The sequence below is a fragment of the Alnus glutinosa genome, chromosome 2, assembly GCF_958979055.1.
Source record: "Alnus glutinosa chromosome 2, dhAlnGlut1.1, whole genome shotgun sequence".
Classification (NCBI taxonomy): Eukaryota; Viridiplantae; Streptophyta; class Magnoliopsida; order Fagales; family Betulaceae; genus Alnus; species Alnus glutinosa.
Genome location: NC_084887.1, coordinates 36,411,224 through 36,435,605, shown reverse-complemented (window position 1 = coordinate 36,435,605; position 24,382 = coordinate 36,411,224). Strand labels below are relative to the sequence as shown.

At 36.8% G+C, this 24,382-nt stretch overlaps 2 protein-coding genes across 3 annotated transcripts; both read left to right on the top strand.

The window, feature by feature from the left end:
• Nucleotides 1-7,943: 7,943 nt before the first annotated feature.
• LOC133859869 (isocitrate dehydrogenase [NADP]) lies at nucleotides 7,944-20,304 on the top strand. Of its 2 annotated transcripts, XR_009898821.1 has the most exons (16): nucleotides 7,944-8,342; nucleotides 8,662-8,705; nucleotides 8,809-8,918; nucleotides 9,791-9,828; nucleotides 13,804-13,881; nucleotides 14,875-14,928; nucleotides 15,010-15,111; nucleotides 15,211-15,299; nucleotides 15,386-15,489; nucleotides 15,617-15,685; nucleotides 15,774-15,889; nucleotides 16,679-16,713; nucleotides 16,813-16,955; nucleotides 18,283-18,405; nucleotides 18,845-19,009; nucleotides 20,102-20,304. XR_009898821.1 is itself a non-coding variant. In XM_062295425.1 (15 exons), exons 1-15 carry the CDS (start codon nucleotides 8,048-8,050, stop codon nucleotides 18,942-18,944), a joined length of 1,500 nt encoding a protein of 499 aa, XP_062151409.1. In that variant the 5' UTR covers nucleotides 7,944-8,047; the 3' UTR covers nucleotides 18,945-19,118. The 2 variants fall into 2 exon arrangements, 1 of the variants encoding a protein (XP_062151409.1); XM_062295425.1 differs by lacking the exon at nucleotides 20,102-20,304 and having other exon boundaries at nucleotides 18,845-19,118.
• Nucleotides 20,305-22,085: 1,781 nt separating this feature from the next.
• On the top strand, nucleotides 22,086-23,806 carry LOC133859870 (glutaredoxin-like). Its single transcript, XM_062295426.1, has 4 exons — nucleotides 22,086-22,246; nucleotides 22,346-22,434; nucleotides 23,387-23,485; nucleotides 23,604-23,806. The coding sequence occupies exons 1-4, from the start codon at nucleotides 22,191-22,193 to the stop codon at nucleotides 23,681-23,683; spliced, it is 324 nt and encodes a 107-aa protein (XP_062151410.1). The 5' UTR covers nucleotides 22,086-22,190; the 3' UTR covers nucleotides 23,684-23,806.
• Nucleotides 23,807-24,382: the final 576 nt, after the last annotated feature.

Genomic DNA, 24,382 nt, shown 5'->3' with positions numbered 1-24,382 from the left:
AAGAACAAAAGAATTGGAAAGGGTTTTAGCAAGTATATGTGGTGGTAGCTGAAGAGCTGGGCCGGCCCACCACAATTATATGGGTCAAAAGTAAAAGAGTGACTTGGTACGAATAGATAACTAACTTGCAATGAACTCAACCTCAATTAGAATTCGGATCCGAGCATTCACGCCCGGTAGCCAAAATGTTACTATAGCTAATCGAAATTTAAATTTAGGTAAAAAATAAAGCTGTATTAGGCTAGTTATTTAATTCTAAAAATTGAAGAGTTGCTCACTAAAGTTAAACAAATGAAATATATATATATATATTAAACTTTAGTGAGCAACTCATCAATTTTTAGAATAAAATAACTAGCCTAATACAGCTTTATATATATATATATTAAATAAAAAAATAAAATGAATAACTAAAATAAAAATAAAAAATATTATTTTCTTTTAACTAAAATATAAATAAAATTTGTTAAGCCGTATATGAATGTTGATTGAAATGTTTGAATGGTAGTGGAGTAGTAAAGGGGTTCTGAAACCTACTTATTCTGGTTAGTTTGGAGTGTCGAGTCCATTTGCTCGAGAGAAGTAGAGTCTACAACCCCTTTTTTGCAGGAGACCTGATTGGTGCACAACAGTTGTGCAACTGTTGTGCACCTTTGTAGAGATATGGGGTAGGACTTACGCGATGGGTCCCACCACATGTCCCAAGGAAAATGTTAGATTTATAACACCAATACAACAACTGCACAACAAGCCCTCACATGAGGATGGACCCCACACACTGATACTCACTCTCATGTGAAGGGTTGTTGTGCAGTTGTTGTGATGGTGTAGTGTAAGAATCAAATCCCTCCCTAAAAACCTGCACAACTGTTATACAGGAATCTTTTTCCTTTTTGTAGGCTCCTAGAATTACGTTCTAGGATTCACTAGTACTATTAGAGTTTTTGGTTATGCTATTTTATTATATAAGTTTTTTTTATATATATTTAAATCATTATTTTTAAGCTAAATAATTGGGATTTCATTGTACTAACAATTATTATTGTTAATATGATGAAATCCTACCCATTAAATTTGAAAACAATTACTGAGATCGATTCGAGAGAATTTAAGATAAGATATCTCAAAAATTCTAAAAATAAAAAAAATAAAAGTTTAATTTCATAAATGAGTATGACCAAAAAAAATAAACCTTGAAAATGTTCCAAAAAAAAAAACACATCTCAACTTTAAATACGACTCGAGCTCATATGACCGAGAATAAGAACCTCTACTTTGGCAATTGTTGTAGCAAGATACCGTTAGCTATCTATTGTTCAATTATTTGAAGGATCCTCGATCTATTTTTTAACCTAATTTTTTTTTTTGTAATTATTTATACACTGTTTTAGTTTATGTTGGGTCTTTTGCATGTTGGGGAGCTCACCCCATTTTTATTTTTAGGACCACCGTCCCACTTCTTATTTTCTTTCAAGAATATCAAAGTTAAATTTTTGATAAATAAAAAATAAAAAATAAAAATAAAAATCTTTTTTTTTTTAATTTGTTTTTTATGTTCTCAAGTTAAAAATATTAACAAATGACATAAAACACAAAATATTTAAAACTTTTTGACATTTATATCACCTATATATGTCATGTGATATGAAGTTATACTGAGACATGTACACTGGCTATGTATATGAATTGATACTGAGGCATGTACAGGTATGTACAAATGTAATAATAATAGTAAATGGTAGCCCGGCATATTTTCAAAGCTCACACATGCAAAAGATTCTCTGATAGACTGACAGTAACAAAACATGGCGTCCAAACAAAACTTAAAGCCCATTTTGTTGCTGATACCTCTTGTCCCATTCCCTTCACCCCAATCTTCACATTCCCCATTCTATTTACTGTTTGACCATGCCTTTCTCTTCATTGGGGTAATGGGTTTTAATTTGTTTGTTCTAACAGGAAAGAAATAATGTGTTCTGCAACATCTTTCTCATCATGAGCTTCAACCTTGAAACACTTAATTGACTGGAAGTCTCATCTATTGCTTCTCTTGTATTCATGTTTGACACTGGTGCCGCGGCCGTATCTTTCCATGCTTTTACCAATACATGCATCCCCAATTCGTAAAGCATTATTAGCTTTCACGTGCTGCAAGTACTGCTGCACAAACAATTAGTTTCTTTTTTCTTTTTCTTTCTTATGCTGGAATACCTTTAAGGCGCGGTCACTTTTCGTACCCATTCCTGTTATAAACCCATAACTCCTGCCTCGCATTCCTCTCAATAAGGACTGGTTTAGTCGCGGATTGAATTTGCCTAGGAGCTGACCCAATAAATAGTTTGCACTCAATAATTTTCAAACTCTAAGGAGCACTTAAAGTCCCAAACTTTTAGTCTTTTACCAACTTATTGCACTAATTGTCTGCATAAGATCGAGGAAAGTTATGGTCCCTATTATATATTGCTGCTTTACTATGGGAGAGGTCACTGTCCTTTCTGCTGGCGGCTGCAGATAATCTACGGATCTACCTGCTCAGCAGTTGGAAGATAAGAAATCTCCTGTGAAGATATTTGAGACTGATCAGCAAAAGAGAGTTTGCTTTTATTCTTTTGTGTGTTTGAACAGACTGAAAGAGAAGCTCTTTCTTTTGGCTTTTGTTGCTTAAGGTCCTTTTCTTTCGGTTTTCTAATCAAATTGCTTTCAGTTTTCCAATCAAACGTTGCCCTCTCAATCTGTTCACGGATCACTGGAGATCGAGCTGCTTTTTGGCAGCATAGTATCTTCCAACTATTCAGTCACATATCCAGCTGGGCTCCCTGTTTTTAAGAATAAAAATCGTCTCTGACACGGGACGATTTTTAGAGTGCTGCCTCCTTTTTTTTCTCCTTAATTCTAATCTTATTAAATTCCGTACTAATCATTTCAAGATTTTAAGCTAATAAAAAAAAAAAGTTTAATCATTTAAATTAATATTAACTCTCTTTTACATGCATGTGAGATTAAACATCTGTGTAATGCTTAATAAGTAAAATATTTAATTCAAATGAGAAATAAACTATAAAGTAATTAAGAGTTTAAACCTTTGCCTTTTGCTTTAATATCATCACCAAGTACGTACTGTCCCAAAGCTTAATTAAGTTAATAATAGATGATAGGCTTTATCATTTAAATTAATATTCTAACTAATCTCATCTTTATTTTTTGGTTCATTTTTTTTAACGCATTTTTATTTGGATGCCTATTGGTAAGGATTGGGCCATTAACCCGTTCTTCTTAATGTCAAGTCAGCAACTATGTGCAAATTAACCACGAATTACATGCATTTTTAAACAAAATTGTGGAAATTCTCGATTGGAAGTGAATTTTTTTTAAAAATAAAAATGGCGGTATGAAAATGTAGAAAAAATCATATTTCGCACAAGTAAGAGAGTGTGTTTTAAAAAATATACAATTTTAAAAGCCAAACTTGATTTTACTAAATATTTAACTATGTTTTGAAATTGTTAATTATTTTTGCAAATAGTAAGTTTTGACAGTACCGCTAATCTAAACGGACACCCAATCATTAATTATGAAAAATTGAAGTCGGTTTGTCAGAAGATGAAACTTGCTTTTGAAAGTATATTAGATGGGTAATGCTACACATCATCCCTTTGTCCCCCTAAAATTGATGTGACTCTTAAAATCACCATTAAATTTTTGATATATCACTCTTGAATTTTGATCCAATGGTGATTTTAAGAGACGCATCAATTTTGGGAGGACAAGGGGATGATGTGTAGCATTACTCATATTAGATGGTTCACAGCCGTGGTCATTTAGCGAAGTTGGGTGAACACATTTTTAAACTCAAAATCTATCATTTTTACTTTCGAGTTTCTCGTTTCTATCCGTACTCTATTTGAAAAGCATATCACACACAGCATATGCATATATAATAGTGGCATCATGATGTGAATGGCTATATATGATGAAGTTGCATTTCCAAGATCAGACAAACATTAATTAATACAGTCCATGCAAATTAAAGATAATATCATTCTTCCATCTATGAAGCATTACTCACATTCAAGTCTCTAACAATTAAGATCAATTTGCAAAACTTGGAGAAAAAGTTCAGAAAAGTTGCAAGCTTTTCAGTAAAATGCAAAGAGTTGATTAGTACAATTCCTTCCAAAAACACGCATATGCTTAAGCTTTTAACACTATGATGATTACAAGGAAAGGAAGAGTAGTGTGCTTGAAAGTTGGTCATCGGAATCATTTGTTGAAGCCGGAGTAGTTTTTAGTCACATTTCTTGAACGTACAGCTTCAGAGACTCTTCCGGCCAGCTGATGAGCAATATATATATAAGGAATATTGCCAACTGCATTTTGAACATGAATGCCGTCAAAATCTTTGAACTTCACCCGCGCGCCGTCTCATCAGTTGTGAAGTGGGTTTGCACCATTTGGTGTGAGTCTTTTCTGTTCTTGATCAGGGACGTCGTGGTTGCCGTGTAATCTGTAGCCATGGCTGGGAACCCTTCTGTAATTGAAGTTGTTGCTACGGCCGCCATTACTGATGCTGCTTTCTGAACGTAAAAAGCGCTGCAAATTGGTGCTGGCGCATAGCAAACTCGCCCCCAGAAGCATGAAGACATAGACAAGTGATGCTTTATTGTATCTCATTTTCCCCCTCGATCTCCTTGGGCTTGTGATTTTGCTTTGAGAAGTGACGGATGGAATTGATCGGGGAAAGGCCTTATGAATGAGAGTCATGAGACAGTCCTGTCTCTTTCTCCATCAATGGCAACATGGTAAAATCGCTCCGCATAGGTGGTTGCATGGATCATCAATGCAACTGAGAGCTACGCATGACACATCTCACCCTAAATTATGGATTTAGGCTCCCATATATATACAGGAGGATCTCTTATTTGGTAATTCACAAATTTTCACTCTAATTAGATCGAGCTATATCTCCATAAATATAATGGCAAGTCTTTTTGGTTATTAATTTCCTGTTGGTACAATAAATTTATTAATTATAGTCCCACTCTCAAACAGGCCATTATAATAAAAAATAACTGAATAATATTACAGGACTGTAAAGTGTCACATAACAAGCATCCAAGAGACCATTCCTAATCTCCCATAAAAAGGGCATACAACACCAGCTACATGGGGGCATAATAGCTAGGTTAACTAATCATTTGGATTATGAGAATGATGCATGAACATATATTAAGGCTCTATTAATTTGGCTATGCAATTTTGCAGGTTATATAATAATGTGTTTTTAAATAAAATTATGAAAAATGTTTTGTTTAAAAACTTTTTTCTTTGTTTTTAGATGGCGGTTTAGAACGTAAAAAAATGTGTTTTAAAATTGCAGACAATGAGGGTTTATATATATATAAACATGCGCGACTTTAAAAAGCTAAACCATTATTTCAAATGCAAATTGCTATTTTACTTAACGTTCAACAATATATATATATATATATATATATATATATATATATATATATATATATATATATATATATATATATATATATATATATATTTTAAATCGCATTTTCAAATTACATGTTTTCAAATTGTTATTTTTAGATCTTACGTTTGAAATGACAAGCCCAAATTATTCTGAGCATTTGCATAGACGTAGTTTGCACATCCTATAATCATGACAAATTGTAATACAGGTAATACGATAATACCATGTGACAGGCCATTGCAGTTCAATGAATAATCTTAAAGTAAGGACGTCGAAAAAATTAGGAAATCCTGATTGTAATGGGATCTTATAAATTTTAATAAGAGTCTCCATCTTATTGGAATTAACAATTTCAAATTGAAACTCATTACTCCTACATGTATTCTATAATCCACATATAAATGACTCTTTAAGTTTTTTCCTTTTAATTTACCATTATAATATAAGGGGGTATTTCTTCTTGTTTATGTAACCCAATTATTGAACATAGGGTTGGACAAAATTCGCCTAATTCCATCTCGACCAGAGGTTTTCCGAGCCACCTAGTCAACTCCCAACAAGAATTGATTCAAGGCCTGCATTAGAAATTGACTTTTTTGAATATGTTGTTATCCCTCCCCCGGCTCGTTTTGTCCCTTAGTCCACATGGACTAAGGTCGATCTTTTGCTCTCTTCACTGAGTTTTCTCAGTGGAGGCTTGACTTCTCCCAGCCATTTGGGCTGTGGAAGTTTTGTTCCTCCCGGTAGAGTCGATGGAGGCTGTCTTTCCCCTAGCCTTTCGAAGCTATGGTAGCTTGTTTCTTGTGTTTTTGTTTTTGCTTTTCTTTTTTCTTTTCGTCTTAGGCAGGAAAGCTAAATCAAGGTGTCCCGCTTGGAATGTGGTGGCTGTTCGTGTTTTTCAACGACGGTTATGGCCTTTTCTTCAACTATTTTTCTTCGACTTTTTTGGTGCCAGATCTATTCAATCCCGTTGCTTTCTTAAATACACGCGCCCCTCAGCCGCGTTCCCCGACGTCGTCCGCTCCTTCTGTCGGAAGCACTGGTCACGCCGATCGTTAGAGTTCGACGCGTGGTCTGCACGCGCCAGAGACCTCTTTGCTCTTTGGCGGGCGTGACGGCTACGCTCCGCTTTTTTTTGGCCGGGCACGGTGGGGCTGGGGGCTACGGTGGCTGATCTGCGACTGGGTGGCATCGGTGACGGCGGGTGTGGGACACGCGCCGCCGTCTCCGGCGGTTTCAGCCCCTGCCTCTACTGCCGGCAGCTTGATTTTTGTGGCTTATGTCTGTTTGTGTTGTGTATTCTCTTGTTTCTTCCTGTACAGTCTGCTTGTGTATTACTCAGATTTTATTGGAATTTTAGTTGGCTTGATGCTAGATCGGCCCTCTTTTATTTAAGAGTGAGCGTTAATGTAAGAGAGGCTCAAATGTAATTCTGGTAAAGTTTGATGTTTCTGCCAGACAGCTGTTTTTTAAGTCAGATCCTTTTGGTTTAGAGTTTAAGGAGTCTTGTCCTTTTACTCATGATGTACTTTGCAGATTTTATAATAGCACATGCTATTTGTTAAAAAAAAAAAAAAAAAAAAAATTTGACTTTTTACTCGGGTCATGGCAAAATTCAAAATCCATATTTCAAAAATTCCGAATTTTGACTCAAGTTCCGAATTTCGACCCTACTTGAGGTATATAAAATTTTAAAAATGTGATATATATATATAGTATTTTTTAGAAAATTTTGAGCTAACCCAAGTTACCTATGCGAGTTTGAGTAGTTCAGTTAAGGGTTGGCATCGTTAGTGATGGCTGCTAGATCCGATGCGAGTTTGAGCAGTTCATGAGAAACCGACAAGTTCATCAGCAAAATCAGGCTTGCAGATCGATTGATGGACATTCACATGGATGATGAGGATGGAGATTTCCAATTGTAAACCTGAATTTTGAGCTAATTTGAGATTTTTAACTATGCACAAAATTCGGTACCGTTATATTTGGCTCCAAATTCAAACTCCATTTCCAACCCCATGTCAAAATTCAAAAACCATTCACTTCGGGTCGGTAACCTACCCTAATTGAACAAAAGAAAAATTACCCTCTAAAAAAAAACATAATTAATTTAAGTTTGAGGTAATAATATGAAAAGATGGCATGTAATTATTCCTTCTGTTGTGGTACAAAACGAGAAAGTCAAAAAATAAAAAATAAAAAAGTTTTTTTTATAAAATATGGAACCAATGGGTTAATCAAAGCAATATGCAAAGGATAAATACACATCTCAAGTCTCAACCATAGTGTCATCGAGTCAAACATTGACAAGTCCGATTAAATTACTCTCACGCAATACACTGATCAAACGGCCAGAGATAACCTTCCATTTTCCACCGTGGATGAACACACTCAGGTCGGCGATCGCTCTCTCTCTCTCTCCCCCAGTCCCCCACAGTCCCACTATAGTAGCGCCATTCAGTAGTCCCACAGACAAACGTGAAACATCCAACGTCGCCACGCTCAGATTCTTAAACCCCAAAGAAAGCGACCCTTTATATATAAAAGGTTCCCCAAAAGCCTCGAATGTTAAGCACAAGAGCGATGACGACACTCCGTTTGAGCACCATGTCTGGCGCTAAGACGTTAACCTCGTCGTGTTCGTCATCAGCGTCGTCGTCGATGGCCCTGAGAAGTCCTAGCCTGCATTTGCAATTCCCTTCTAGTGGTCAGAGGCTCTCCAATGGAGTTGTTCTTCGCGGGAACCGTGTCTCGTTCGCTTCTTCTTCCACCCGCTTCGCTCACGCCTCGCTGCGTTGCTTCGCGTCTTCGGCTGGCTCCGATAGGGTGCGGGTAGAGAATCCTATTGTGGAAATGGACGGTGAGGTTAATGAACCCCGGGTGATTGTGTGTTTAGCGTTGCCCTGCTTGGTTGGCGAGAAAATGGGGGAAACTTGAGGGGAAATGAATTTTTGAAATATTTGAGATTGCGAGTTTCATTTGTTTTCGCTTGCGAAAATGAGAATTTCGATAAATAAACTGAATATTTCGACTAATCTGAGTTGGTGAATGCTTTTGTTTTCTAAGTTCCCAATATTGAGCTTGATCGTCTTCGAATCTTTTTCATAGTTTTATCTGCAACCAAACGGAACATCTGAAGAATTTTATATGCTGTTTCTGCTTGTATTTTGTCCTCTTAGGTGATGAGATGACGAGGATCATATGGAGAATGATAAAGGACAAAGTATGAATTTTCGAGCGACTTCCTTTTTTTTTTTTTTTTGAGAATGGATTTCTATACGGATTTTAATTTTGTTTATTGGGGAATTCTGGTTTTCTAATTGCAGCTTCTATTTCCATATCTGGATTTGGATATAAAGTATTTTGATTTGGGAATTTTGAATCGCGACGCTACTGATGACAAAGTTACTGTAGAAGCTGCTGAAGCAGCTCTTAAGTAAGTAATTGACCGGAAAAATAGGTTATAATGCATCTGTCATGCTTTTGTGATTTGGATTAGATATAACTTATTTCCTTCCTGTTTTCGTTTATTGTTTAGCTCCTCTGCATCATATGAAAAGGAGATGGACTATTATGCCGTGCGTGCTTTCACTAAACAGTATTATAACAAATTCATTTGGCGAATGCTGTTGTGATTATGACAGATAGATAATTGGGTAGTGTCCCCATTATAGCCATAAGTATGTTGGTATATGATACGGATTTGTGATATTATGATGCTTATAGAAGGCAATTGTTAATGCTAGTAAAGTGCAAAAGCTTGAAGAATAGGGGGACAAAGGCCTGGTGAAAGTGGTTGTATGTGGGTCATTGATTAGAATGTTTACTCAATAGATTAGCATATTGGAATATAATCATGTATGCTATTTGTAACCAAAAGCAGTCATGCCGCTGTAATTGATCTGTGAAGGACTGGTAATGACTTTTGGGGAATGATTTAGCTGTGTGCTAGTTGAAATTATAGTTGTTGAGGGTGGATGATCGGGAGAGCTTTCTTAAAGATCAGGATTTGTAAAGGACAGCAGTATAGAGGGTTGTGTATTAATTACATGTAATGATTGGTGTAGAGGGATTTTCATAGTGGTAAAAATAAAGATTTTAAGTAACATGATTTGTACCAGCTGCTCACTGGGAAAGGTTCATGGAATAGTTGCCTTGAGGCACAAAACGAAAGCAAAGCAGAGCACAATGTTCGCGCCTTATTTAAAAAGTATTTTACAGTTTCTTGTTCATACCTTGACACTTTAAAGTCTGAATGATATCTGAGACCTTTTTGTGCTTTTGATTCTAACCATATCCGTAATGCAGGTACAATGTTGCTGTAAAGTGTGCTACCATTACTCCTGGTTAGTAATTCTTGTTTTTCTCTTGTCTCTGCTGTTCTCTTATATTATGGTTGCCAGGAAACTTTTTATTTATTTTATTTTATTTTTTATAAGTAATATTATGAGAAGGTTATATTAAAAGCACAAAAGGTGCAACTCAAGTATATAAGGAGTATACAAGAAAAACACTCAGCTAGAAATAGAAAACAAGTCGAGAAAATCATGAAAACTTAGCAAACTTAGATCTAAGGCAATTGTCCTATGGTAAAGAGTTTCGAAGAAGAAAGGCTTTAGTTCCTCTACTATCCTCTCGCAATTTTCAAAACATCTCTAATTTCTTTCCCTCCAAAGACACCACAAAAGACAAGACGGAGCCAACTTCCATACAGTTGCACACCAAGGAATACCTCCCAACCCCTCTCCAACAAGCAAAAATATCTACTACTGTAACGACCCAACCCAACGACACAATATTGTCTGCTTTTGGCTCCACTGAACCAGACTTCCCAGGAGGTAACCCATCTTGATACTACTATCGCAGAAGCACGCTTAACTTTGAAGTTCTGATAAGTTCATGGCCATAACGACTTTAAAATGCGTTGTGCCAAAAAGGATGCGAATATACATATAAGCACATCCTCATTCCCATACCAGGCGCTGTAGAACATCACAATCAACTCCTATTGGGGCCCAGCGTCCCCGCTGGTAATCCTTATGGGATCACCCCATTCTTGGCGTCTCAACGAGTGCCCGCTAGCGACCCTCATGGGCTTGTGCACGCTTCCCCATCTCAGGCTGGGCAATGACTTTGATACCATTTGTAACAACCCATCCCCAACGACACAATATTGTTCGCTTTTGGCTCCTCTAAACTAGATTTCCTAAAAAGTCACCCTATCTTGGTACTACTCTCGCAGAAGCATGCTTAACTGCGGAGTTCTTATAGGTTCATGACCATCATAGCTTTAAAACGCGTTGTGCCAAGAAGGGTGCGAATACACATATAAACACATCCTCATTCCCATACTCAGGCGATGTAGGACGTCACAACTACTCTTCCAGGCATAATCCAAGCTAACTCAAGACGACTAAAGATAGCACTTCACAAAGCATTGGCGATCTCTTAATGGAGGAGAAGAAGATATCCAGAGTATCCCCGCTCTTTTTGCACATACAACACTAGTCAACCACAATGACATGTTGTTTCCTTAGGTTTTCTATGATGAGGGTCTTCTCTAAGGCGGATGTCCAAGCAAAAAACATGGCTCTCAAAGGAACATTATGCCTCCAAATACTCTTCCAAAGTAAAAAGGGTGATCTCATTAGGTACAAGAACGTTATAAAAAGATCTAACATCAAACATTCCTCTCTTGGAAAGGACCCTATGTAGCTTGTCTTCACCTTCCTATCTCAATGTAAGAGAATACAACAAATTAAAAAATGAAGTAAAGACATCTACTTCACAATCATGAGATGCTCTAATAAAGCTTATAGTCCACTGGTGAAGACTACTAGATAACTCCAAGTAATTTGCCACTGGAGCTTCTTTTACGCGAGCAATAGTGCAATACTATACAAAACCGAAAAAGAATCCTTTAGAGCATGATCCTTGCACCACAAATCGTCCCAGAATCTAATCTTGGAACCATTACTTATCTCAAACCTAGTATGACCAAAAACTCCGCCCCAACCCCCTTGATATTTTTTTTTTTTTTTTTGATAAGTAATTTAAAATTCAATAAAAAAGCGCAGAGGGGCGCAACCCTAATACACGGGAAGTATACAAGAGAGCCCCTAAACAGGAGGAACAACTAATAAATTAAGAAAGTCTACAAAAGTAGAAACACCTAGGTGGCAAAGATGGGGAGCTATCCATAGATATAACGTGTTAAGAAGACGCTTCCTTAAAACCACCATTACCGTCTCGACATCTTCAAAAAGCCTCGCATTCCGCTCCCTCCAAATGCTCCACAAAACACAGTGAGGAACTAAACGCCAAACATTTTTTGCTAGGCCATGCCCTCGAAAAGCACCCCAAGTAGTCAACAAACCCATCACCGATTGTGGCATGACCCATTCAACTCCAAACAAAGAAAACACAAAACTCCAAAGCTCACGGGCGGTGTCGCAATGAAGTAACAGATGATCAATAGACTCCCCCTTGATATTTTTCTATAGCCCCACTTTATACAACTCATGAACCTCACTAAAACACCACCCACCCCACGAGTTGCGATTACAACTCTCCGTAAGGTCTCTCTCTCATGCATGTAGCGCCAAAGCCACTTTCCCCAAAGGAGCATTCTTGAACAAAAGCAAGTTTTGAACCCCAACCCTGCCTTAGAAATCAGGGAACATACCTTGAACCAACTAACCAATTGAATTTTGAATTCATCATCTAGCCCACCCTATAAAAATTCCCATTGTAGTCACCCATCTTGGTACTACTCTCGTATAAACATGTTTAATAGCGGAGTTCTGATAAGTTCATGGCTATCACAGCTTTAAAATGCATTGTGTCAAAAATGGTGTGAATATACATATAAGCACATCCTTATTCCTATACCCAAGCGATGTGGGCCGTTACAATCACCTCTTCTTGGGACCCAACGTCCTTGCTGGCGACTCTCATTGGATCACCTCATTCTTGGCGTCCCAGCGAGTGCCTGTTGGCGATCCTCATGGGCTTGTGCACGCTCCCACATCTCAGGCTGAGCAATGGCTCTAATACCATTTGTAATGACCCAGACAAAAGTGCTAGCCACATCTGCGATATCACTATAAAAGGACTAGTCAATTTGGAGCTTCCCTAGAATCCATTGTAAAGCTCAGTTTCACCTAGTAACTAGGCAATGTGAGACTTAGCATTTATGCCTATCTTTATAAACCACCTACTCTATGTGAACTACTCATCATCTTCCTAATGTGAGACAAATGTATTACAACTTTTCTATGTGATTGGCAACACCAGCAAGAAGGGGAAAGAGAGACATAAAATATATAGGCAAATTGGATAGGGTACTCTTGATTAAAGTAATCATTCCACCCTTAGATAACTTAGATAAGTACATTATTTTTCAACCTGCCAAACAATGCTCAATCTTCTCAATAAAACCATCCCAAATTGATTTGGCCTTAAAAGGAGCTCCCAACGATAGGCCAAGATACTTAAAAGGGAAAGAAGACACCTTACAACCCAAAATACTGGCCAACCCAACAACATTGTTGACATTACCTACAGGAACCAAATTTGACTTGGCCAAGTTAACTTTCAAACTGGATACAGCTTCAAAGCATAAGAATAATACACGCAAATAACGGATGTGATCTTGGTTATCCCCGCAAAAATTCGAAGTGTCATATGTAAATAGAAGATGGGAGAAATAGCTTGAACGAAAGCCCCCCATCTATAGTAGCATAAATTATTTTATTAAGAGCAGAGGAGATAGATGATCTCCCTGTCTCAAACCACAAGCTTCTGAAGAAATCGAAAGGAGAACTATTCACCAAGACAGAAAAAGCGTACCGAAGAAATATAATGCGCTATCCAATTACGCCATTTCTCTCCAACACCACACTTCCTCAACACGTACAAAAGAAACTCCCAATTAATATGATCATAGACCCTCTCAATCTCCAGTTTACAAAGCACACCTAAAACATCAAACATGATCCTGATATCCAAGCACTCATTTTCTATAAGAATGGAGTCTAGAATTTGCCTACCTCTAACAAACACATTATGGGGTTTCGGAATAATACTGTCTACAACCCTTTTCAACCTATTGGTTATGACTTTTGCAATAATCTTATAAACCCCACTCGCTAGAGGTAAATTTGAAAAAGAAAACATTGTTTTATGGATGTTGAGCATGCTGGTCCTTATATTGGTTGATATGATTACCAAATACATAGAACTTGGTGGTCTTGCAGCTTAATCATGAGGTATTGATATTATTATGAATAAATAATGATTATGCAATGTCATATTTGCAGATGAGACCAGAGTCAAGGAATTTGGGCTGAAGTCTATGTGGAGGAGTCCCAATGGCACTATCAGAAACATCTTAAATGGTTTGTATTTGATAAATAACAGTTTCCTCATTGAAAGGAAAAATATAAATGCATTTGGTTTTGTTATTTAGTCTTTTTATATCGGTTATTATTCATACAAATTATTCTTTTTTTTTCTCTCTCTGGTAGCAGATGATTGGGCGTGCTGGATTTACTTGAGACATTTGTTGTAATAATGTTGCCTATTAAGTCTAGGCATCAGCTGTCTTAGTTCCATATGCAGGATTTTTTTTGGCAAAAATATTAAAAGTAACTGTTATCTTTTAAATTACATTAGTTAACTATAATTCTATTTCCTAGTTTCTACAGCATCATATCAAGTTTTTCTTATCTTCTTTGCACAATTCACTGAATCATGTCTCTGGAAAAATGAGGTAATAGTCAGTTTGTGAAAGTGGGGTCTTCGTGGGCATACCAAATAGATGGAATTTCCTGAGCTAATAATTGTCCCAGCTTTTAAGTGACCTATTGCGAATGATACATGTTATTGGATAGAAAACCATCAACGCACACACACACACACACACACACACACACACACACATATATATACTACAAATAATAAATAACAAATATATCTGCTTCTGTGAAAATTTGAGGTTTTTCTTTTCTCACTCTTGCTTATCTTTTTCTTTTTGCTTTTTTTGTTTGATATTTTTTTGTGGAGGGGGGGGGGGGGGGAGGGGGTGCTCAAGGAAGGATTTTGTAGTGAAGGCTGGAATCGGGTCTGATAGAGCCTACTACCTACTTAATATCAATTTTTCTTACTAAGGTTGAGTATGGTTTGTGATGATTGTTTAAGCAGAGGATATTGAATATAATTTTTTTTGCGGAAATCTGATTCTGCATCTGTATTGAATGGATGTGGTATACTGGTATGTGTAACCTAAAAAATAAAATTCTAGGTCAATGCGTCATCTTTTCAGTCACATATTTTTGTAAGACCTTTTTTCCCAGTTTTTTTCCTAATGAAAGGGTTGCTAACTTCCGTAGGTACTGTTTTCCGTGAACCTATCCTATGCCGTAACATTCCCAGAATTGTTACTGGTAATGTTCTGTTTCTCTCATAATATCAAATGTGAGCTAAAAATTGTGAAATGCTGTTCAGTACTCATTTCTAACTCACAGGTTGGAAGAAACCCATATGTATTGGTAGGCATGCATTTGGTGATCAGTATCGTGCAACTGATACAGTCATTGAAGGGCCAGGAAAGCTTAAAATGGTTTTTGGTAAGCTGATTCAAACTCCATAGATGAGCTGAAAAGTTTTCTATTCTCACAAGTACTATTTATTTCTTAGCAATTTATCTCTCTGTTTCTATCCCTCAGTCCCCGAAGATGGAAACACACCAGTGGAACTTGATGTTTTTGATTTTAAAGGACCAGGCATAGCGCTTGCTATGTATAATGTTGATGAGGTTTGTCTAATCACATTTTCTATCCGTTCAGCATGCCTTTCAATATGTTGATTTTGCTGTTTTGACAAAATTTTATATACATTCAGTCTATTCGAGTTTTTGCTGAATCGTCCATGTCAATGGCATTTGCGAAGAAGTGGCCTCTTTACTTGAGCACCAAAAACACAATTCTTAAGAAATATGATGGCAGGTGATCTTTCTTTCTCTGTTCCCATTGCTATTTCTTTCCCAAATCTGAACTATAGATCTTCATTGGTTTATTCTGTCGGCCTCCAATTTTGATCTGTAAAGAGCAATGTTCACAATTACTATTGCAGGTTTAAGGACATATTCCAGGAGGTCTATGAAGAGAAGTGGAAGCAAATGTTTGAAGATAATTCAATATGGTTCGTTTTGTCCACTATGAACTCAGGCTTTCTTTTTGTGCGCTTAGTATATTTTGAATAGTTAACTGAAGGTTTATGTGGCTTTCAGGTATGAACATCGGTTAATAGATGACATGGTTGCTTATGTCCTAAAAAGCGAAGGTGGATATGTTTGGGCTTGCAAAAATTATGATGGGGATGTGCAGAGTGATTTACTTGCTCAAGGTGCTATTAAAGAACCTATTAAACTTTTGGGGGGTTTGCTACATAACCATTTTGGACATTTTCTTTGTTGTGGCCGCAGTCATTTTTTGTGCTCGTGATAATGAAGTGTATTGGTTCATATATTTTCTATAATTATACTCTCGAATGGGTTATTGGTTCAAGAAGTAGTGCAAGTAAATGGTTAGTGACTAGGGATTAGAATGATTTTGGTTTAATAAAGGAACACTTCAATTGAGTATTTTCCTTAAAAAAATATACAAGTGATCTCAGGAGATTTGGCTATTCATATGTATTGATAGCAATGTGTTTGCTACTCCCTTTAGCACATTTATTTGTTTTTAAGGAGATTTAGCTTTACTTATTCAGTGTTGATAACCTTGGGTTTGTACCATTGGTCAGCTGTCAGCTCACTATCAATTTACGGCCCTAGGAAAGCAAAATTAGGTAAAAAAAAAACAGTCTTGCTTACAGCATAAAAGTTTTCATCTGTGGCAATAAGTGTAATACTGAGGATATAACTCTGCTGATTTGTACAATTTGATGCCAAGATGGATGCTAAAGCTGACCCTAGTCTAGTACAAAATAAGGACCTCTATTGCTCAATCATGTAATATAGTTCTCTTTTTTTATATGATTGGTCATTCTTAAAGTTCTTGAGTGTAATGCCAAACGTTGAACTGAATATATGAATGGACCCCTTGTCTTTGTTAATACGAACGACCATAAAGTGTTCGTTAGTTCTATGCAATATTTAGTGAAACTGACTGAATGTTGGTTCCTTTCATGCAGGATTTGGCTCCTTGGGCCTCATGACTTCTGTGTTGGTTTGTATCCGATTTTCTGTCTTTTGTTATTAATGCTGATCTTAATATTTTGGTCTTGGGATTGTGCATGCGAAATCTTAATAACCGCAATTTGTGCAGTTAGCCTCTGATGGGAAGACATTAGAAGCTGAGGCAGCTCATGGGACTGTAACTCGCCATTTCCGATTACATCAGAAAGGTCAAGAAACCAGTACAAACAGCATTGCTTCTATATTTGCATGGACACGGGGGCTAGAACATAGGTCAGTTTGCTGTTTTGAATCAAATTGATGCTACATCTTTCACTTTTAAAATTTTGTCCTGACAATATCATTCCCAGAAAAAAAAAAAATACACATATATAGAAAGTTAATTGCCTTTTTCCCACTTTTTTGAAACAACTCCAAAACGCTGTATGTTTCTCTATATAATTATTGAACCTTGAACCCAGGGGGGTGTTTAAATATTTCTTTTTCCCCCTCCGGCCCGAGTTCTTTAAAACTTGCCATAGGTGTTTCTTATTGCTATAAGAAAGGATGCTTGGGTGGAGGATATTATGCAGAGACAAAATGGCACCATCTCATGGAATATTTTGTTTGCTCGTCCGGTTCATGATTGGGAGGTCGATGCGGTTAGTAGGTTCTTTGGGATTTTGTACAACTTCAAAGTTAGTAGCGAGGGAGAGGATAAGTTGTGTTGGGTGCCAGCCCGTAAGAAATCCTTTGAGGTAAAGTCCTATTATCATTTGTTGTCGAGTCATTCGCAGTTCTCCTTCCCATGGAAAAGTATTTGGAAAGTTAATGTTCCCCCGAGAGTGGCTTTCTTTGTTTGGACGGCAACTCTAGGGAAATCTTTAACTCTGGATAATCTTCGTAAAAGAAACTTTATCGTAATGGATTGGTGCTATATGTGTAAATCCGCTGGAGAATCCATTGATCATTTATTTCTGCATTGTATGATGGCTTCTGAATTATGGAGGGTTCTCTTGCAACTGTTTGGGGTGGAATGGGTAATGCCGAAGTCGGTGAAAGATATGTTGGGGAGTTGGAGGGGCCAGAAGGGTAATCGGACCTCGTTACAGATTTGGCGCATGGCTCCGCTGTGTTTGATGTGGTGCATCTGGAGGGAACGGAATGCTCGCTTCTTTGAAGATTGTGAGACGGGTTTGTCAAATCTGAAGAGAAAGATGTTGCAATTGTTGTATATGTGGAGGGATAGAATTAAGACTATGCATGATTGTTCATATTTTGATTTCTTAGACAGTTGTTCTCTTTCCCCCGTTCCTTAGGGGTTCCTTGTATACATCCTGTGTACTTTGGGTTGCGCCCCTTTGCGCATTTTCAATAAATTTTACTTATCAAAAAAGGTGTGATTGCATGTTTTACTTTGACTGTTTACCTTCTTATGTTGAATGTATACTTCTGTAAATTATCGTATTAAACTATGTTAAGTTTGCAAGAGGTCTCTACCCTTTATATATATTTAGCTTCCAGTGCCACTTTACAATATCAATATTTTATGTTGGATTCTTTTTGTATATTCACCTTAGCCTGTTGATTGTACCAATCAATTTTTTTTCTCTCTTCCCAGGGGCAAGTTAGATAAAAACGAAAGTTTGCTGGATTTTGTTCACAAGTTGGAGGCTGCATGCATTGAGACTGTGGAGATGGCCAAAATGACCAAGGATCTTGCCATTTTGATCCATGGATCCAAGTAAGTTGCACCTTCCCTCCATTGTACACTGTGGGGAATCATTTTGGAATTCCCGAGTGTCATGAAGAGAATATAGGTACAATACCACTTCATGATTCAACTAATCATAAAAAGAAGGTATTAATTAATCTTAGGAAAGAACCTCTTTGCACTTGTCGTACATAAGCTTTAATCAATTGAGAACTTGGGATCCTGAAGGACTAGTTCTTATAAAACTTTGGCCCATCTCTCAAGTCTATAAAAAAGGAAAAAGTGGGTCAATCTGGTTTGCAAGTATATTAACATATTTTTTTCACCAGCCAGATTTTTGCAGAAACACTGACTATTGCTGAGTAGACTCGTTTGAGTTTCCTCAATCTTGTCTGATCACTCTAGAGTCGAGAGTCTAGCCAACTCACGTCAACTTTTAATTACTTTAGATGATATTGGTGTCTGGCAGGGTATCGAGGGAACATTATTTGAACACTGAAGAATTTATTGATGCTGTTGCACATAATCTTGAGGTCAAGCTTCGAGAACCTGCACTGGTTACCCTATGAGATGGTCATTCAGGAAATCCCCAAGGCAGGGAGAATCTTGTGAGGTTTAGTTGTTAGACTTATGGGTGAATATCTTCCTATCTCATCTATACATACTTTACTGTGCTTCAAAGCAGTTTTACATTGGCAATAAGATCTGGGATTTAGTGCAATATATAATTTAAATTTCCTCCACATCTGGATTTTTGTTGCTAATTATTATCCCCGTTTCATGGCATATTATTTGTTCCTCTCAAAAGTACTGGAAAGTGGTGGACCATTTCTATTTAATTTCAAGTGTTTGGCACTAAAAAAATTTAAATTAGTTAATGCTCTTTAGAGGGAAAAAAACAAAAAACAAAATGTTTTGATGTAACATAAAAGTGAAAGTAATTTTGAATGTTTTGTATTTTGGGTTATTTGTTAATATTTTTGTTTTGAAAAAAAAAAAAAAGTATTATCAAACAAAATGTTTATATCCTGCCATCTTTCCGTACTCAACAACCTTAATCAGGAGTATAACACCTAACCTAACACCATGTGGAACTATAAGAATAGTTGCTACCACTTCAGTGCCATAACCTACCACCGACATGAAACAACATCCATGGCATTGCCTCGTTACAATCTCTTTAATGCTTTCCTCAATAATCACTAAGAATAAGTTAACGAGTTTAAAAAGTGCGATTTTATAATGTGCTATTTGAAAATGTGATTTTTAAAAATGCAGTTAAATATTTAACAAAATTATAATTTGGCCTTTAAAATCGTAGGTTAGTCTTTAAAATTTTGCATTTTCAAAAAGATACCCAATGCCTATGATTCGAAAATGCAGTTTTATGCGTTTTCAAATCACAAATTTCCAGACGATTTATTTTATGTGATTTGGTTTAAAATTATTATTATTTTTTTTACGAAATTACAATTTCAAACGCACCCTAAAAAATATACAATATCACAAATTAAAAACATACAATATAAAGTCGTTTCTTTTTCTGGTCGTATGATATAAAGTCGTGATTCACCTAAAAGAACTGATTGAACCCATAATACCCATTGGACCATTGGTTATGGATCACACATCAACTCTTGGTATAGACCCAAGGACACTTAAAAAAATTTCAATCCAGTTTATTAAACTAATGAGAAATGTTTGGTTTCATTCTATTCTATTGCAGCTACTACTGCTCTGCACAAGAAAGGAAGGCTGGTTCCTCTGCTGACACAAGCTGGAGCTGTTGCCAAGGTTTCGGCTTGAAGAAATGTAGCTATCTTTTCCATGAATAAGGTTTAATAAGTGGTAGCTTTATGGTGTTTTTGTGTTTTGTATCAAACTTTTTCAAAATCCTAAATAAAATTGGACTTGAAGGTTGTTTGTGTATTGAGGTAGAATCTGGTGGGTATTTGATATTTCTGTTTTGAAATTTTCCTGATATTCTTTTAACTCCCAATCAGAAGATATGAACTGTGCATTGCATATAGGCGGTTTAGAGTTATCTAGTTTGTCATTTTAGGAATTGATTATTCTTGTTTGTGGGCTTGGATTTGTCCAAACCTAATTTTGTCTTTCCATGGTGTGATCCTAGCTACCCTAGCTTGGCTTTTGGTTCTGATTTTCGATCTGAAGGAGTTACCTTTTAGATTCTGATTATTGGCTGGATCATTATAGGAAGTTGTCACACTAGTGGCAGCTAGTGTGTTTTTGTTATTATTATTATTTTTTCTTTTTGGAAATTTAGAGCATTCCTAACGAAGTCGTCAAATAGACGAATTCACCAAAATCAGACGATTTTACTCAAAATCTTGTCTCCAACGAGCTCGTCGCCTCTACAGTAAAATAGACGATCGTCATAAACGCTCGTCTCATCAGACGAGGGCAAAGTCGATCTTCTGTTGTTTTTTCGCATTTGTTTATTTCATTTTCGCGGGGAAGGTTGTTGATGAGTAGAAGACAACACCAAAAATATCATCACAGGGAAAACACAACCGGAAATCACAGGGGAGACACAACCAGAAATCACAGGGGAGATCAACACCAAAAATACACACGGTTCATTAAAACCCATTAATCAATAATAGCCCAAATTAATCAATAATAATCCATATAAAAAAACACAAGAAATTACATCAAGAATTTTCTGTTTAATCACAGAAAAATTCACCAAAAATTATCTCTCAACTCACTGGAAAACACCCATCGGAAACCCACTGAAATTGCCACGATTTTCACCGGAAAATCACCTCACGTCCACCGGAGATGGGTTCTGGCCGACGACCCATGGACGTGGGTCTCTAGGTTCGTCAGATTGCTACGGGTCCTCCACGATCGGGCTGGGTCTCTCAAGTCTCAGGTCTCCTAACAAATGGGCTCCGATTGGTCACGGGTTGCAGAGCGATTTCGCCGGAAATCACTCCACAGGCCACCGATCGTCGTGCCTCCTGCTCCTCCGGCGACAATCCATGGAACCCACCCGAAATCGGCGCCTCTGGACGGTCGGATCTTCTCCGGTTCTATCTCCCGATCTCTCGGGTCTGATCTCTCCCAGTGTGGTCTCTCCCTTGATCTCAATCTCTCTCTCTCGTTCACTATCGCACTGTCTCTCGGTGTGCAGAGCGAAGAAGGTAGAGGAATCGGATTAGAGAAAGAAGAAAATAATAGAAGTGTGCGTGAGAGAAGAGAAGAGAAAGGATAGGGAGGTTTGAATTCTGGAACAATCCGAAAAAGGCAGGTTGGTTGAAAAGGTAATAAAAAATAATATTTATTTTGAAGTAGAGAATATTTGGTGAGTTTGATATTTAGAGCTCTTAAAAACTAAGTAGCCAAAATAACAAAAGTGGTATTTTTAGTCAAAATTTGCTGAAATTTTGACGAGCTCACTACAAGTGCTCTTAAATGACTTATTAAATATCCGGTGATTGGCGATTGCTATTTGCTAGAATATAGGGTTGACAAAGGTCGTCGATTTAGATTTTAGAGTATTCAAATGAGGAATGAATAAGCCCTAATACACAAAAAAATAATAATATATATATATATATATATATATTAAGACAAGCCAGTATCTAAATCCAAAATGCCTTATATACGGTCCAGATCATTTCGCATTCCGCATCACTTGGGATTGAAATATTGCCACGCAATGACTTCTCTCGCTATATATGCGAAAGCCCGAGACCGGTTCATTCTTACCGTGAGATATTTGTGCGAAGAAAATTCAAAATTTACAAAGATCTTTTAGGGTTTGAGAATTCAAAAGGCAGAGTGAAATGGCGTTGCCAAAGGCCAAGGAGATCGTTTCGTCCAATCCGGTCGTCGTTTTCAGGTTTCTCTTTGTTTATCAAACCGTTTCGTTTCACGTTTTGATTTGTTGATTACATATTAATACATATTTGGACATTGATGTCCGGGTTTGTGACCACAGCAAGACGTACTGTCCGTTCTGCGTGAACGTGAAGCAGCTCTTGAATCAATTGGGAGCGAATTTCAAGGCTATTGAGTTGGACACTGAAAGTGAGAGATTTTTTTTTTTTCCTTTTGTTTTTGAATCTACTGTTTTATATGGTTTTGATTGGAACTGGAATTCCAATTTTGGGTTGTTCTGTATATGTTGGGGTCGAGTTTAAATCATCGAAGCGGCAGGAAGAATCTTGAATTCTAACGGCAATTGATTTTGGAATTAAATACAATTCTTTGTATGTAGAAGGATTGGTTTTATTATGGCTTTGCATATATTTGCTTCAAATACTTAAGCTTAGTTTTTTAACAAGACCTTTCTTTACTTATCAAAAAAAAAACTTTAGCTAAGTAATTTTAGAGAATATTTCCTTCTCTCTATCTCTCTTTTTTTTCCCCGGCGAAATTCCGTTTCCGACAGTAACATTAGTTTGCTATATCTGCTTTCATGTAATTTAATTTTTGATTGCATGTGTTAGGAAGCCACATATATATAATAGATGCAATATTAGCATGATTTTAGCCTAATTGCTTTATCTTGCCTTCAAAGCGTTTGAAAGTGTGTAAAGGCATATGAAAAGAAGTAATGCATTGTGTTGTGGAGCTCTGGTAGTAAGGGCTGGGGGCTATCATGATTTCATGATTTTTATTCTAAAAGCTGAACAAAGAAGCTGGTGCTTCTTGATTACTTCGATTGGATTAGGATTCTCTAGATTTTCTAGAATGGCTCTATGGTAAAGTTCTTAAAATCCTAATCATTATTTTTAATTAAATGGTTCAGATTTTACTATTATTACTATCTCGGCATACAACTTAGTGAGATACAATAAACTAAAATAATGATTAGGATTTTAATAACTCTAATATGAAGTTACCCTAGGAAATTTAGGGATCATGACCCACTTCATTCATCTATAACGAGCAGGAGCTTCTTAATTCTGTGTGTGAAAGATTTGTAGTGTACAAATGGACGAGTAACTTATATTGTGTGTGTTCTGATGTCTTCAAGGTGATGGAAAAGAGATACAGTCAGCACTCGCTGAGTGGACCGGAATTAAGACTGTGCCCAATGTATTCATTGGCGGTAACCACATCGGTGGCTGTGATGGTAGGATCTCAATCCCTTAAACAAACTATAGGATCACTAATCACATTTATATCTATATGAATGTAAATATTAGGTGTTTGTTGGGGATTTTATGTTTAAATATTCTATTCTATTGCAGCTACTACTGCTCTGCACAAGGAAGGAAAGCTGGTTCCTCTGCTGACACAAGCTGGAGCTGTTGCCAAGGTTTCGGCTTGAAGAAATGTAGCCATCTTTTTCATGAATAAAGTTTAATAAATGGTAGCTTTATGGTGTTTTTGTCTTTTGTATCAAACTTTTTCAAAATCCTAAATAAAATTGGACTTGAAGGTTGTTTGTGTATTGAGGTAGAATCTGGTGGGTATTTGATATTTCTGTTTTGAAATTTTTCTGATATTCTTTTTACTCCCAAAAGAAGATATGAACTGTGCATTGCATATAGGTTTAGAGTTATCTAGTTTGTCATTTTAGGAATTGATTATTCTTGTTTGTGGGCTTGGATTTATCCAAACCTAATTTTTTCTTTCCATGGTGTGATCCTAGCTACCCAAGCTTGGCTTTTGGTTCTGATTTTCGATCTGAAGGAGGTACCTTTTAGACTCTGATTATTAGCTGGATCATATAGGAAGTTGTCACAAGGCACTCGTGGGTTTTGGTCACAGGGCATTGTGGTCCGATACCCACCTGGCCACCTCTTAGGAGTCCCTTGAGGGGAGGCTGTTGAACTAACCTTTTGAAAGAGGTAATGTTAAAGTAGTTCTTCTCCTGGATGATGGTTTTAAACTTTTAAGCATGGGAGAGGAAGACGTTGAGGGTTTTGCTTTGTTTGTAATAACAACAGTGGCTATATATTAAGAGCCGTCGATGGTTGATTAGTGTTTGTAATAAAATTTAGGAAAAAATCAAATTTAGTCCTTA